At 36.1% G+C, this 17,616-nt stretch overlaps 1 protein-coding gene across 1 annotated transcript in view; it reads left to right on the top strand.

Annotated features, from left to right (window-relative positions):
- The window catches only part of LOC140652806 (doublecortin domain-containing protein 1-like), a 38,328-nt gene extending 21,403 nt beyond the window's left edge, over window positions 1-16,925 (top strand). Inside the window, 2 exon segments of the mRNA XM_072864041.1 lie at window positions 11,049-11,254; window positions 16,823-16,925. Of these exon segments, the coding sequence (XP_072720142.1) occupies window positions 11,049-11,254; window positions 16,823-16,837 (221 nt within the window). The 3' untranslated portion in view covers window positions 16,838-16,925.
- Window positions 16,926-17,616: the final 691 nt, after the last annotated feature.

The raw sequence follows: 17,616 nt of genomic DNA, 5'->3' as shown, positions 1-17,616 counted from the left end.
TGTTTGTTTGCAGATACTTATATATTTAGCAGTTACTGAATTTTAAAATATATTGGAAGTTCTTATTTATTCTTTTTAATACCTAGTGTTTCTCCTGTTAGCTTTTATTGAACCCCCACACCTCTTTGCATTTGGGTTTCAGGTGTCTCCAATGTACTGCTTCATTTTTTCTTCATTAGTTACCAATTTCTTAAACTGATACTAATTTCTTTCTATTGAATTGAATTTCAGTGACATTTGCAACCCTGCCCAATAAAATAATCAATTGGCTGTCACTCCTTCATAAAAAGTTTGTGCATTTTATCAGTCATGCTATTGTGGAAAACATGGCTTCTTCTAAACTTCATCTTCCATGCAGTAATTTTTTAGTTTCTGTGTTTGCCATTTACCTTGATCTTGCTTCAGAGTTACTAAATTGGAGACAAAGGAGTTGTCAATCAATTGTGGACTTAGACTGCAATCCAGAACCAATTGTGCTCAGGTCTAAACTCACTGTACTGCTGAGAGTAACATTGGTGATTTCTGCTGAAGCCTTCAGAGCAGTGAAGCTAAGCATTTATACAGATATATGACTGTACTTACTAGAGCTCCACTGACTATAATGGGAACTAAGATGTCTAGCTCACGTATAGGTAATTTACAAGTAAACACCTAATTTAGCTGTGCTGATCTTAAACTGAATCACTTCCTAAAGACAGCATTTTGGCCAAAATGCTGTTGTTGATAAGCCATGCTCACATATTTTTTGTAAGTCATACTGACAAGGATTCCTTGCATGGAGCATGGTCCACTGCACTGATCACATAGGCGCTTCATCTGATTAATACATCTTATTACCTGGGTGCAGAGCATTGTTTATGACCTACCTCCAGCTCTCATTCTGTGGATCACTATAGTAAAAGAACACTAGATATGGAAACAATTAGTACATAAATGTTCGCTTTTTTACAACTTACCCAAAATACCTGTACTCTTTCATTTAGAGGTATATTTGTAGGATATAAATTTCCAGTTTCCAGTACTGTATGCCAAAAATAAAACTAAACGTAATGAATAAGATTTTATGTCTTATTAATGCGCTGTGACAAGGAAGCCACTAGAAAAAGTAATCCATGTTTAGTGTTCTTAATGCTGCATTTCAGGTCTGTATTTAAATGAAGAGATAAAGATTTTTTTGTTTAATAACATTTAGATATCATGTGATTCACAAAATTAAGTAATTTACCAAGACAGGCTCCAATTGACAAGAACGTGTGTGAATACGTTTAAAATAGGACATCTTTTCTACAAGGAGTAAGTATCAGTGAAATGATGGATTCGTACCATTCTAATTATTGACTGATTTGGAAATGTTTCAATTCTAAGCAGCATTCTAAATAATATAGGGCTTTTTCTGATCAACACATAAAAATAAAAGTTGTCGCATTTTATTTTTCAGAAAAAATGCATCTCGTCTATGAACTTTAAGTTAATACATTTTATTACAAATTTTCCTGTAATTACTGTATTGTATGTTATTATTTCAATGCATTTCTACTGGAATTTTGATCTTCATAAAAATATGCAGAAATACGTATCTCATCATATGTTATGAGCTTATCGATCTTATAACAGAGGTTGAAGATCTCAAGATATACAACAGAGATTTGTGGTAAGCTATAGAAGTTTCCTCTCAAATCATCACATATCAAAATAGAATTGAATACTTAGAAAATAGCTTGATCATATCCTGAAAATTAGAATTACAAAAACCTGGTCTTTGAGAAGGATGCCAGTAAAACCTAGATTATATTTTGCTTTAAGGGTTTCTGGCAGAAAATTAATTTTATTATTTTACTATGGAAAATTTAGATTGAAATTATTATTACAGATTCTTACAGCCCTTTCCTGTTGTGGGTACCTTTTCAAAATCTGAAGTATGTCCATTTCTGAGCTATTTTGGAACCCTTCACAATATTGAAGTCTCCCTTCTAGCCACTCAATGGCATTGAAGTCTTTAGTGTTTTTTATACAGGAATTTAATGGTAAGATCCCACCTTTAATATGCCGTGTCTTTTCCTCCTTTAGATTTCTCACTTAGCAAACTACTACTTCCTTTGGCACCGGAAGCAAAGGTACATATAGTATTCCCTCAAGAGCTTCCACTTCCCTCAAGAGATTTTGATAAATATGTTTTTCCAGACAACATATATGGAGTCTTATTGATGGCACAGTAACCATAGCAAATGTATGTTGTCAGGCTTTAATTTTCTTTCCTGGTCTTAGGCTTCACTATCCTGTCTATTAACTTTGGTAGTTTGTTAAAGAAATATGAGAAACCTTTGTGGTATACTTTGGCTTGATGATGTTACTGGTGCAAAGACATTTTCCACCACGATGGATTGACCAGATGCTTGATTTCTGGGAGCAACCAATAGGCTTTATGGAGTGAGAGATGACAACTTAACTAGAAGTTGTAAACTGACAGCCAAAAGTGATAATATGTTTATACACACACACACATACACACGTATATATAAAAACATAGAACCAAGTCAGGGTAGAAAAATCACCAGGGGGAATATTTTTTTAAGAATAGTTTGTTTGGGATTTTTTTAACAGTTAAAAAGTTATAATTCAAAATTTACTTAAGCATAAGATTAATTATACAAATTGAATTGTTTAGATAACCACTAAACACCCATTATAATGTGCTGCTAAACAGACAAAACAGAGATGACTAAACCCTTTATATATAGCCTCCACTGTTAAGGAGAACTGATTTTATGAAATGATAGTATCTACTACATATATATATATATAAAATGCCCTATTTATCACCTTTTTATTACAGTTTCTTTTGAACAACTATGTTTCATATTGTATTTTTGTTTAGGGCAGCATAGAGTAAGATGGTACTGTATTAGTTAGTTAGGTATTAGTACTGTCTTTTGGGGGGACGCAGACTCTGATGCCTTACCCAGAATCCACTTGAATTTAAAGAGAGAGATACAGCTTCCGCCATAGACTTCTGCATTAGGTCCTTAGGCTATAAAATGCCTGGATATGAAATGGTATCTTTCTGGATATTTTTATGATATCTACAGCAGTGGGAACATAATCATGGTAAAGAAGTCAGCAATTCTATAATAAAAAAAAAAGAACAATGCTACTTTCTAGACTGGAAAAAAACTTTCCAAATATGGCTTAAAATTGTATTTGAATAAAAGAACATGGAAACAATAAGGTACAGCCAAAACAATGTAAATTAAATGTGAAAAGTACAACTATGTTTAATCAGTAGTTGAACTTGTCCTAACTCCTCCCCAACAGTATCCTGGAAGACAAATCCAGGGTAAATTTTGAGACATCCTTATGTGTACAGAGAACCAGAAGTTGTAAGAAAGTTTTGTCCATACCTTTCACATAACAACAGATTAGGATCTAGGCCTGTAGAACCTTTGTCTTCATTCCTTTATTTGCACTAAGCAGGAGTGTTAAAATGAAAAATTCTTCAAGAAATGCAAAACATTGAGATCTGTATCCCCACTAACCTGTAGATTGCAGTAAGAATTTGTTTAATTTATAATTAAATATCTGAACCCAATGTAAAAAACCCCAAACCAAAACTGATTGTCAGCTGTGCAGAATGGAGAAATTCATCCCAATCCAGAGCGAGACAGACAGTCTTCCAACCATTATCATTCCAGATCCACCGAACATAAGTTCAAGAGCAAAATTTGAGAGAAATGGGGAAGATGACTATAGAGCACTGGTGATTAAGAGGCATTCTCTCTGCCAAATGGAAGAAAATGGTTTGCATTGTAAACTGTCAACCTATCAACTGAATTTTGTGCTGAGGTGCAGTGCCAGAGTCTTAACCTTTCACCCAGTCTCTATACATTTTTATCATACTGCATTGTTGCTTGCAGTCTCTTCAGGGCCTATCTTATTTATTCCATTTGGCATTTACACCTGTTTAATACCCCAAATAATTTCACGTTTACTTGCGTGTAAATAAGGGAAGAATTCATATGAAATTACATGAATAAATGTTTATTATTTCTTTTAAACTGTACCAACACCAAATTTTTGATTTCTTGAAATAATTTTCATTGCTTCTGGACTGCTCAAGTATAATCATAGGAATTTTTGCTTAATTTTTAGTATTGGTTCCCTGCTTTGTTAGACTAATATTAGCAGTTTTAAATTCTAATAATTTACATATTTTCAATTATTTCCCAAAGTAAAATGAAACTTCATTGTTTAAAAGGAAATATAATATGATTTTTGTAAAGTAAATTCTACATTTCAGATTTCTATCAAACAAAACATCGTGAAAAACATTCATCATTCACTGATGAACCTGAATTTTTATTTGTGTTCTGTGAAAAGCAAATAAAAGTCTTTTCACAATCTGGGGGCCTTCTTTAGTTTAGATGGACACTAATACCATGACCTATTTTGCTGAAGAGTTCATGGAAAAGTTCAGGGCAAGGGGATGAAATATGTTGATTGGCAGAGAAGATGGGATGTTTGTAATTTTAATCAAATTTAGAATTAAGACATACTTCAAATAATATGTCAGACTAGTGTTAGTGAGTTTAAAATCTAATGACAACTGCTGTCATTATTAGTTAAATATAGCCATTCTGCCTGTGGCAATAAATGATGACACTTCAGAACATGCAGAAACAAAAAACTCTCAAGTATTTAAAGAAAAGGGAGTGACTGTAAACTTAGTTAAACACAGGAATGTGACCTGGGCATAATATGTTTCCCAAATACAGAGGCATCTGTAATTTGAACAGAGGACATAACTGAATGCAACATTATGTGTTGTTTCTACTAGAGTGTTTAAATTTTAGGAAACTTGGGCCTTTCTTCCTATTTCATAAATATATATCAGGGAGTTTCATACTTATTATATTAACACTTAATTATATTAATATATAAGATATGTTTCACATTCATGTCTCTCTTACTGTTCTGTACCCTTTAAAGCATATTACTCAATTTTCAGATTCTTAAAAAGTGGGAACTGAGAAAATCATGTTCTGTTTTTAATAGATTAAAATATTTTTTTCAGACAATAAGTTTTAGATTCATGAGGTTATGAAGGTTGTTTGACGCATTGGTTGGTATTTATTTCTGTCAAGGTAAAGAAAGGGAAAGAAGTTAAAGCAAGATGTGTCTGACTACATATGCATAATATAATATGTAGCATACAATATCAATATATTTGTAATACCATACTTTAGTCTCATTAAACCTATAAGTTTATTCCTTTTTATTATCATTTGAAGAAAGTTTCTTACAACACTGTAAATCTTGTTTCAACAATGACAGTATAAAGCAGTTGTGAATGAAGGGGATAGGTGTTGGGAGAACAAGAAAACTGAATTTTGAAGTAAGTTCAGTGTAACAGGAAATGCGTGTAACATACAAACCTGGGCTCAGATCATGAACAGTATAGTCAGTACTTAGGGAATGTCAAAGGAAAATTTAAGTGCTCTATGAGTTTATATTTGTTATTCTGCAAGTGACATTCTCCATTCTTAATAGTGAACCCCTATGTCGTCACATTATTAGGAATTCTTTTGCTGGAGGAAGGTATTCATTGGCATATGAATTTGAACTGTAATTCTGCTATCTTGAGATGATTAAAGATTTACAGCCACTTTAACTAGCAGTAACAGTGTTACTGTGTGTTTTGGAGGGGTTACTTCCATTTAGGTAATATATTCTGCTTATCCACATTTCTCAGTGTAATGTCAATTTGCTGAGTTAATCTTCACTTTCTGTACCAAATTATTGACTAGTGTTGCTGATCTTGTTTAAATCATTTCAACAGCTAACATTAAGCATAATACCAAGCATATCATTTAATTTTTGAAAATTATGGTAAATTCTGGCATAAAATTTTATGTAAATGATGCTTATAAAAAACTAGGTTAAGATTTGTAAATTTGCAGTATCAAGCACTTAGTGTTAACTTAGTGGTTAACAAATTAAAGTACATTATGGTTGGCAGTAGCATGTACAACTATCTGCTACACAGTGGCAGATTACTGACAATCACAGAATAATTTGCCTTGAAAGGGACCTCCACAGATCATCTAGTCAATCTCCTCAAATAGGGCTAACTTTAAAGGTAGGACAGGTTGCTTGGGGCTTTATCCAGTCAAGTTTTGAAAATTTCCAAAGGTGGAAATTCCCCATTGGGAATGGAAACTCTCTGGGCAAGCCATTCCACTGCTTAACCATTGTCAATATTTTTTTCTTATATTTAGTTGCATTTTCCCATGCTGCAGCTGTGACTGTTTCCTCATGTCCTTTTACTGTGCCCCTTTGAGAAATCTCCTTCTCTATCTTCCCTATAGCCATTCTTTAGGTAGTTGAAGATTGTGGTTATACCTCCTCTCAACTGCCTTCTCTCCATGATCTCTCAACCTCTCCTTTTGCATAATGATGCTGCGTTTTATTCCCAACTCTGAAAGGGAATTAAATCCACTTGTTTTGTAGTAATGGTAGTAGGTCCTTGTAGATCATCTAAGTATTTAAGCAATGCTAGAAGGACTTTCATGTCAAACAGCTTGTCTGTTTTTTTCATATTGTAGTTGTTCGTTTAACAGAGTATAACCTCTCTCCCTGCAAACCTTGGCAATCTTCTACGTGCCATTGTCCATATTTGCTCTATTTCTGACACATATCCTAGGCATGTAAAGACCTCAAAAATTTTTAGCAGGGTTAGAAACTTCCTTCCAATCTCCCATCAAATCACTTCTGTGTGTAACAACAATCACTTATATGTAACAACATTTTCTGTTATAGCGTCAGTGTGAAGCATAGGGGAGGTTCAAGAGAAGCAGCATTTACAACAGATGCTAAGAAATCCTGAAGAAAGGGATGAAGCTGAAATCTTATCTGATGTCTCTGCTTAAACACCTTGTTTAGACATTGTGTAAGACTGGGATTATAAAATCCTTACCCTAGGTCCAAATAAGTACTTTTATTATCAATGGTCTGTAAAGTCAGATTCCCATAGCTATTCTTTCTTTCTTCCCCCAGGAATTTCGCATTATTACTGCACAGTTCAATAGCAACAAGAGAGAGATCTCACTCCAGATCTGCATACTGGAGATTACGAGCACTCTCCTGGGAATTGTGAAATATGGAACTGAGTCTGTCAGACTGAGGAGATTATAGAGTCTGACCTCCCTCAACCCAGGAAATATAAACACTTGGCCACTTCTATAAATGAGACTTTACCACCACTCTTCAAGGTTTTTTTTTATTTAAATGCTCATGTCTGTTTTACTTTGCGATAAACTCAGTGCTACCACTGTTTCTCTCTGCACTTAATATATCTGAAGTATCCCCTCAATGAGGGAATTTGGCTTTGGAGATTCCTGGTTTGTGAGCCCCAAAAGATCGGTAGGTGCCAAACTTCTCAAATCAGGTAGGATCATGGTCACTTAAGGATGCACAGCAGCATCAAATGTACAGACAATTTCAGGTGGCAAGAGTAATTTATTGTTGAAAATGAGGGAACACAAAGACACTCAAGTGCTTGATTTTATGTCTATGCTGCTCTGAAGTGGCAGAAGTATATTCATTACCACGTAGTGCCTGCCCTCCATGCGCATAACAACCTCGTTGACATCTTGTTCAGTCAAGGCTGGGAACAAATAGCCATGCTTAGCATTTTTGGCCATGCAAATTCCTAGAGGGCTTATTCCTGTTGTGCTTGAAGCTTCCTTGCAGGCTTATACTATAGAATACAGACAAGCTTGACCTTCAGAGCAATTCTCCAGCCAGCCTTAAGGGGTACTGTGGATGTAACCTTAAAGGGTGGGCAAAATTTTTCTTTCGCTTAAGCAGCTATAATCTTCCTAAATTCACCTTTAGGCATCTACTTGCTCTTATCATTCAATGCCAAGCGATCTCTAAGTTTCACCTTATGTCATCTTTCATTATAATCTAAATCAGCTGCCACTTTTTCTCCAAGTACCACTCTGCTCAGGAGGAAGCCAAACTACATTTACTTAGTGTAGCGTACCTAAACTGAAAAACATCCTTTTGCTGTTACCCAGCCAACTTTTAATACTTGCTTATATGGGAAATAGCACATAATATATGTCCAATAACTATATAAATGAATACCCTACCAAACTAAATCATGGCACAGACTTAGACTAGATTTGTCAATGCACGTTAGAGCCCCTTCTTCCAAGGCTGAACCACTTTCTGCAACTTCTCTGAAAACGTACCATTTTCAAAAATTTCCAGATGACAGTCAGTCTATCTTTTTACTCACTGGTGTTGCTTAGTTGAGATCTTAAGATCTCTTTTCCAATGTTACTAGAGATGTTTTTCAACCAGTGGTTAAACTGGTCTTGCAACCACCTCTTTATTACAAGGTCACTGTTTTCTTGTGATCGGAAGTGGAATCCATGGATAAGTCACATGAAGGTGTGATTCAAGATATGCTGTTCATATGAATTCTGAGATGCATCTTCCTCATTACTACAGTCTCATGCAACTTGGAACCTGTATTGATGGAGGGATCAAGGGATAGTCAAGCCATCCTATATGCTGAGTGGACAGGATGCCTTACACAGTCAACCAAAGTAATCTTTGCACACAAATGGGAGTTATTAGCATAAAAAATAATGTCCGTAAGAAAAATGTCTTCATAAACTGTTGTTCATGAAGTAAAAAGTAACTGTTCTGTATGGATAAGTGGTTGATATTTGAGCATGTCCTTTTAGAGAGGAGATTATTTCAAGCTCTTCTGTGAGATCCTGCACAACTTTCCAGGGGTCTCATTTCTAAAATGGATTTAGTAAAACTTTTGTGCTTTCTAAATGAATAATAAATCAATAACAATAAACTTTTCTCAGTTGATTAATAATAAGGGCTGTGAAACACACAGAGTTGTTAATGCCATTCAGTGAAGTCTCCCTGCATTTCCCAATCTAATATTGTTACTTTATAGCTATGGCAGGTAAGAAATAATGCTGTTCACTCATCTGTATCCTGCCTGGCATTCTAGTTTTAAATATACTATGTAAAAGGCTATTTTGAGCCTAAGAGTCTACTCGGTACAGCTGGCATTAGCGAAGTCCTTTGATGCTGGAACCTGATCAGTGGCAATGGGAATGTTTAGAGTTTTAGCAGCAGATTTCTAGCAAGTTCATCCCAAGTGCACATGCCAATTGGTTTTCACAGCAACCACAGAATACCTTCCTGACCACTGAAAATGCCCATTTGTGCTATTTCAAAACTAATGATAAGGCAAAATTCATAAATTCTACAAGTAACAGGAAGAGCTCTGGAGAAAGGAGCAGGAAAATGAAGCTACATCTGTGTTAACAAGTTGTACAGTACCAGAGAAACAGATCTGTGGAACAAAGCAGTTAGTACAAAGGAACTTAATGTCCCCACTATACACATTTTAAGAGATTTTACTCTGAGCTAGCTCTAGTCTGTGCAGTGAACTTATGGAAGGGCTTTAGGTACACTTCTGGAGCACATCCATTGGTTTAGTTTCATCCAAAGGGTATCAGTTTGCATGCTTTGAAACTGCTCTGTGATACGAATCAAAGTACATTACGTGGAAGCTGTAGGTTCCTACTTAAAAATTGCAGTCCTTGTTTGAACTAGAACGCTAATGTAGATGCATCCTTGTGGAAGAAAACAAATCACAATTTTTCAAATGTAAGTTTGAAATTCACTTACTTGTTGAGAAATAACTTTGGTTACAAAATGACCCCTGCTAGATTAATAGATTTATAAATTCACGTTCTCAGTCCTGGTAAATTGCTGTAGCTGTACTGAATTCAATAAGGTTAGCTAATTTACATTCACTGAGGATCTAATCCATGGACTTTAGAATCCAATGTGAAGTTCTATAGGTTGACAGTCACTAAAGATATTTAGTTGGGAAACTAAACCATGGTTTAATGAGAGTTTTTTCTCAAGTTGATTGCCAATATCAATGTTGATGAGAAGATAAATTATCTTTCATCTTAGAACTTTAAATTGCTGTGAAAACCTCAGCCATTTACTCTTTACTGTGTTTAGAGACCTATATATTAACATAATGAACACATGCTTTGTATTTCATAATAAAGTAGCCTTATGATATAAAGATTTGTGAATTGAAACCAATTTTTCAGAAGAACTGTCATGCATCTAACATAATCCAACTGTAATAATAGCAGTATGAGGCTTACATTTTCAAAATTATGTGTATAGACACATTCCATTAACATTAATGGCAGTTACAAGGCTAAGGATCAAATTTTTAACTGAGTTAATCCTTTAACTCCCACTGATTTTAGTGATCCTAGATTACTAAATAATTTTTAAAGGGGCCTTCAGCCCCTAAGTTTTTAAATATATCCAGCTCAGACTGAATTGTTATCAGTACAATGAGTATGTTTATTGGCACAGTTTTGATCTGTAGCTAGATAGCTACTGATTATATTTCTGCATGCAATGTACAACATTCTCCTGTGAAGATTTAATTGTAAGTGCGTTTTGTGCAGAGGCAGAACACCTTTTAGAGGTCATTTTCTAGTGTTTGGAAAAAGAAAAAAACTAACAGTTGAAGTGAAATAAAAATGTCATTTATATGATGCAGTGTCAGATATGGAACTCAAACAATGTACAAAAGGTGCAGGCTTAATTTTCCTGAAGCAGAAGAAATGAGAGGCATTTCATTTTTGTAGGTGAGAAGTGAAATGTTCCTCTCTGCTCACTGATAGAGGCATGCTAAGGTGAATTTTAATTATGACTAAATTGTGGTATTACTCTTTCATACCCTGAACATCTGTTCCCTTCAGGAATGATGATTTATGCAGGCTATCACTGCAGACAGCTTGCTACAGCTTATGTCACGGTTAGTAGGAAGCTGGTGGTAGTATTTCAGAAAATACCAGCATCTAAGTGGAGACAGGCCAGTGTGTATTTTTAAGGTAACAGGGAAAAGGGAGAACGATGTGTCCGTTTTTAATTTTGAAGCCAAATATTGACTTTTTTTTTTTTCTTTTTTCTTTCAGACCATCTGTCATTAATGGAGAAAGTATCTTGGATAGTGAATGGTCTGGTTCTTCATAATGGTGTCAAGCAAAAGAAAACCAAGCCTGTCATTTCCAACTGCATGTAGAAAATTATTGAGGACACCTCTGACAGAATTTTAGTGTTTAAAACCTGCACAGGGCAGGATAACTATGAGACTATTGCATCACAAAATCAAATTGAAAAGGTAACCTTTGTTTATTAACAGGTTTGAATGAATGCATCACCAAAGTACCTTCATTGTTACTGTGGTTTTATTGCTTTCAGATAACTATAGATTATTCCTAAAAAAAACAACCAAAAAATCCCTTAAATTACAAAGCCTTGGAGTTCAACAAAACTGGGTTTGTATATATGTTCAGGTTAGATAAGGGGACTTTTACTTCTGTGCTCCCTCTTTCCTGAAATCCCCCCTGCTCTTTAATCTGCTTGTCTTTGCCTAGTAGCCACCTTGCTTCTGATTATGCCTATTTCATCTCCTAGTTTTGTGTGTGCTAACAGTACGTTATCTGAGGATTTATTACCAAGGAACATTATTTCTAAGATTATCTGAGGCATGGGTTATATGTTTGAAAATACAGTCAATTTTGATTAGGTTAGATATTTAATTATAAATATTCAATGGTTAAAATATTTTTCTTAAAAGATATGACACTGTAGCCATATAACAATATATTTTATAGCTACGATATATACAAGAATCTTTTTTCCCATATAAGGCATTTTAATACTTTCTTGGCAATTCAGCAGGTTTTAGAAGAATTGATATGCTGTCTTTGTTTTCAGGTAATTCTAGAAGAGTATATGTATTTGTCCCCAAACAAGCATGGCATATATACTTTATATCACCTCATTTCTGTTATTACTCTGTGATATATTTGAAATAATTTTCTAAAAATAAATTTTAAATATTTTTCAAACCTAGGGCTGATTCACAACATGGAATACTTTGCAAAGATTTCCACTACATGTAAGGAATTTTAAATGCCTGGAATATTAGCATTCAGCCCTCTCTGAATTGTGTAATCCAGGCTTTTTTTAAGTCTGTAGGACAATTATAATTTTCTTACACTAAAATAATACCCAGGAGAACTATATCTGGCTCAGTTAATGAAAGGTCATATGTCTGTCAGTTTACTAATGTCGCCTGTGATAGATATCATCCATATTTTGTAATATAAAACTAGTTTTATTACTGACAGCATTGGTGCTAATATATATCAAGAAATTGCATGCAAATGTGAATGATAACACTTCTGCAATAAATGTTCTTAGAACCTGTTGTCTAACTAGGACATTCAGGATACTTTCAACATGATGAGGATACAGATCAAAACACACAGATCAAACTTGTCTGTACATCAGAGCAAAAAAGTTCAGCAATAATTTTTGAACATCACACAAAAATCAGTAGTTTGATACAGTATTAATAAATCTTTGTTTTTTCTTCCATGGGGATGTCTTCTTCCAGTTCTTGAGCACTTCTTCCAGTTCCTTCAGTACTCTCGGGTGGATCTCATCAGGCCCCATAGACTTGTGAATGTCTAAGTGGTGCAGCAGGTCACTAACCATTTCCCCCTGGATGATGGGGGCTCCATTCTGGTCCCTGTCCCTATCTTCCAACTCAGAGGGCTGGGTAACCAGAGAACAATTGGCCCTGCTATTAAAGACTGAGGCAAAGAAGGCATTAAGTACCTCAGCCTTTTCCTTGTCCTTGGTCACTGTGTTCCCTCCCCCGTCTACTAGAGGCTGGAGATTCTCCTTAGCTCTCCTTTTGCTGCTAATGTATTTGAAGAAGTATTTTTTGTTGTCTTTTACGGCAGTAGCCAGATTGAGCTCTAGCTTGGCTTTGGCCCTTCTAATTTTCTCCCTGCACAACCTTGCTACACCTTTGTAGTCCTCTTGACTTGCCTGGCCCTTCTTCCAGAGGTCATAGACTCTCCTCTTTTTCCTGAGTTCTAGCCAAAGCTCTCTATTCAGCCAGGCCGGTCTTCTTCCCCACCGGCTCGTCTTTCGGCACCTGGGGACAGCATGCCCTTGTGCCTTTAGGACTTCCTCCTTAAAGAATGTCCAGCCTTCCTGGACTCCTTTGCCCTTTAGGGCTGCCTCCCAGGGGACTCTGTCGACCAGTCTCCTAAAAAGGCCAAAGTCTGCCCTCCGGAAGTCTAAGGTGGCAGTTCTGCTGACCCCCCTCGCCGCTTCTCCAAGTATCAAAAACTCTATCATTTCGTGATCACTGTGCCCAAGACGGCCTCCAACCATCACATCGCTCACAAGTCCTTCTCTGTTCGTGAACAAGAGGTCCAGCAGGGCACCTTCCCTAGTTGGCTCGCTCAACAGCTGTGTCAGGAAGTTACCTGCCACACACTCCAGGAACCTCCTAGACTGTTTCCTCTCTGCTGTATTGTATTTCCAGCAGACATCCGGTAGGTTGAAGTCCCCCACAAGAACAAGGGCTAGCGATCATGAGGCTTCTCCCAGCTGCTTATAGGATAGTTTGTCTGCCTCATCATCCTGGTTGGGTGATCTGTAACAGACTCTCACCACAATATCTGCCTTGTTGGCCTTCCCCCTGATTCTTACCCATAGACAGTCAACCCTTTCATCACCATCATTGAGCTCTAAACTATCCAAACACTCCCTAACATACAGGGCTACCCCACCACCTCTCCTGCCTTGCCTGTTCCTCCTGAAGAGTTTATAGCCATCCATCACCGCACTCAAGTTGTGTGAGTCATCCCGCCATGTTTCCGTGATGGCAACTATATCATAGTTTTCCTGGTGTACAATGGCTTCCAGCTCCTCCTGTTTATTACCCATGCTGCATGCATTGGTGTAGAGGCACTTCAGCTCGGCTGTCGTCCGTGTCTCCTTCATAGAGGAACACCCCTTATGTGCTTTGAGGTATTTCACTTTGAGGTTTCCCTCTTGGCTCCTGTTGCCTCAGTATCCCCTAGCTCAACTCTGTACAATTTCAGCTGTGCCCCAGCGTACCCCGCACATCTCAGAGACACAGGCTGAGTGTCCTTGCTAGCACCTGCTCCCTCTAACTGTGGCACGTTATCCCTCAGCTTCTCTAGGACAAGCCTGATATTATCCCCCTCCCCGTTCAAATCTAGTTTTAAAGCTCTGTCAATGAGCCCTGCAAGCTCCAGAGCAAAGATTCTCTTTCCCCTTTGAGAAAGATGAATCCCATCAGACGCCAGCAAACCTGGTGCTGTGTAGGCCATCCCATGCTTGTAAAGGGTATCCAAAAGTGACTGAGGCCATAGTTTTGAGTACATTTCAAGTCAGTCTATTCCAGCACTGTTGGTAAAAGAAGCCTCCTCCACTTGTGCCCTGTCATTGTAGGACTACTGCAGCTCCCTTGACAGCACAAGGGTTTTGTTCCATCATTCAGTGAATCACATAGGGAAGATGACATACGCCAAAAATAAACTAGTTAGAATAGTAGATTTTATCTGGAATAGTTTCTGGAGTCTGATTCACTATACACCCACGTAAATACTTTTGCAAGCACAAGAAAAAAGGTTACATGGGAGTGGAAAGAAACAAATGAGTCTGAAAGAGAAAAACTGTTGAGAAAATTCTAGCATCTACGTACCTTTTGGTGCAGGGAAAAGAGAACTAAGGCCAAAGGAAAAGTTGTATGTTTATATGCAATTCACGTTTGAATTTTATGCAAGCGTCTGATCCTCCACTGAAAGATGAATGTATAAAGGTTTACACATTTGAAATGAATTAAAGTCAGTGTCTCAGGTATTAATGAAACAGTAAGTGTAAAATAAAAATATTTTAAAATCTTCAAAATGGTATTTCATTCAGTCTAGTGATTTAAAAAGAAAATATATTTCTTGCTTATAAATTGAAAACAAAAACAAATGACCATAAAAATTGCAATACTATGTCAGACTAGACTTTCATCTAGTCCAATATCCTGTCTTTGACTGGATGTCTAAAGAAAAGTGGAAGAATAAAGGCAGTATATGGTACATATGGTGCATATGTAGATAATTTCCTAGCATACTGCCCTCACCTGGGACAACCCCAGTCATGGTGTAGTCAATCACAAAGAATATATCAGAAGCAGAGCATTTTCCTTTTCCTTGAATACAAATATTATTTGTTATTTGAATAGGACATTATTCCTTCCCTTAGCCATTCACTTAGCATGATTTAAAAAAACAGTTGAAATGTGGGTTTTTTCTATGTATAATAAGCAAAATGCTCAGCAAATTGTTTCTACAGTGTGAAAAGTGTGTTGTTTCTTTGTACTCAGTAACTATTTCTTTTCAGACTTTTACCTATTAATGAATAAGTGGACCAGCTATGCAAAGTGTGATGTGAATTCACCAGATACTGGTGGTATCTTGGCAGGAAGGTCTGAAATGCAACTGAAGGATGTTTGATTCTTTTTGTTCTGAAACACTGACAAAAATGATAATATTCTTGTTTCAGTTATGCTAGATCCATATCACTGAATGAATGAGAAAAAAGGACACACTGAACAATTGCAGTCTGTTTCAGTTCTCAAAAAGGCAGATTTACCAGACTGTACAATCTTCACAGTCTCCCTCCCATTTCCACTTAGTCACAATACAGGCTTCTGATGGAAGAACTGCACGTCTACCATACAGCAATGAATATACTGATGTATATCAAATAGGATTCATAATTCATTGAAGGAAAGTATTTTTTTCATGCTGAAAATGGCTATTCTTATGCAATTAAAATTGGAAAGAATAAGTATGTTTAGAAAATTTGAAAGAAGAGACAAGATAAATAATGATTTTTTTTCTATTTGTTTTGTTGTTGAACTAGTATGAAACAGTTTTTCTGTCCTGCTGAAGTTTAGAAAATGTCTAAAGTACTCTTACTGAGCTAAGATCTTTCCAAATATTTTTTAAGACAGAGATATGAGACTAGAATTTCATAGGGGAGACCCGAGCACAGGTCCACATTCTGTTTGGTTCTGATTAGACTTGAACCCAATTCTCCCAAATCTATTTGAGATGGGTATTTTCAGATAGGCAACTGCCTAGAAAGCTAAGGAACCTTTAGTTGTAAAGAATCAGAAACTACAACTGTTGGAGGACCTTGACTCCATTGTAAGAAATTGTAATATATTTGCATGTTGTCCCATCTTCCCTTCTCCCTTGCCAGAAAAAGTGTTCTGAATTAGGTTAGAACTGGGTCAGAAATATGGCATTTGGGCCCAAATATGGCAAATATGTGCAAAAATGGGCAAGGGGGGAGGAAATATGTTGTATTTTAGCAATCCTAAGTGAAACACCTTCAAAAGAGTTCCATGTTTGTGCATGTTAGAACAACATCAAAGCTACTGTAATTACAGTTGAAAGTGAAAAAAGGGAAAAAACCCAAACCCAAGGAAACACAAAACTTTATTGATGGAGTATTCTCTTTGTCTTATTTAAAACGTATTTCTTTGGAGAGACAGCATCTCTCCTAAGTTTGGTGTGCAATGTCAGTTGTGGAATGTGGATTCTCTTGAGGTAGGAGATGTGTTTTTCACACTTGAACATGTGTTATTGCAGTTGAATGTGGAATTTTTAAAATGGGACACATTCCTCTTAAAATTTACAAGACTGATAAAATTTTTCTTCATACTTTGGCCCTGTTTTCTCTATGAGCAGCTTGAAAAAGACAGTTTAGGATATTCACCTGACTGACCTGAAATAGGCAGGATGGGTGAATAATGTCATTAGTATTTTCCTCTGCCTTTTCTTTTCAACAGTTCCATGAACAATGAATTTCTGCTGGTCAAAGTATTGCCATTTCTGTCATCAAAAAGTAACTTGTGTGCTATCTATCTTGGACTTTCTTCCAGAGAGTGACAGGTAATTTCACTAGCATCATTTCAGTGACAGTTTCTGCTTTAATCACACAACTCCTATAGTGATGATTCACCTCTTTCATAAAATTTGCATTCACTGAATAGTATTGCACAATATAAAAACAGCTATTGTATATATTCTCAAGTATTATGATTTCTGTGTGAACTGGAGAAAGGTAAGCTAAATATTCAATAATCGATTATTCTGAAGTACGTGTAGTAAGCAAATAGTATTTAAAAGGAATACATCAAGAAATACATGTTTTAAATTGACTGAGGTATATGACTTCATGTTATTCAATCTGAAAACTTGGTTCAGCATAAAATCCTAATAGTGGGAGGATTCTCCCTAAAACAACAGCTATAATGCATGACTAGGAAAAATCAGAACAATGTGGACATGGAAAATAAGCATAATTTAGAATTTGACTGTGGGCACAAGGAAAGGCTTGTGATATCCCCTATTGTGATGGTATACAACAAACCAAAACATTATTATGTTTGGGGTGTGTCGTGCTGAATGTTTCTGAAGGAGAATTTCTATCTTTGCTAGCAGAATAAAAAGTTATTTAGAATTAAACATTTAAACTAATACAAAGACATGTATTTGTATGTTTAATGGGAATCAGAGGTTAAATTAAGCAATTGTGACATTTCTAGAGTTTAGCATATCTTTTTATTCAAAGCATTCAAAG

Source organism: Ciconia boyciana, chromosome 6 (genome assembly GCF_034638445.1).
Source record: "Ciconia boyciana chromosome 6, ASM3463844v1, whole genome shotgun sequence".
NCBI classification, from domain to species: domain Eukaryota; kingdom Metazoa; phylum Chordata; class Aves; order Ciconiiformes; family Ciconiidae; genus Ciconia; species Ciconia boyciana.
Note: the sequence above shows the minus strand (reverse complement) of the source record. Positions and strands in the feature narration are given on the sequence as shown.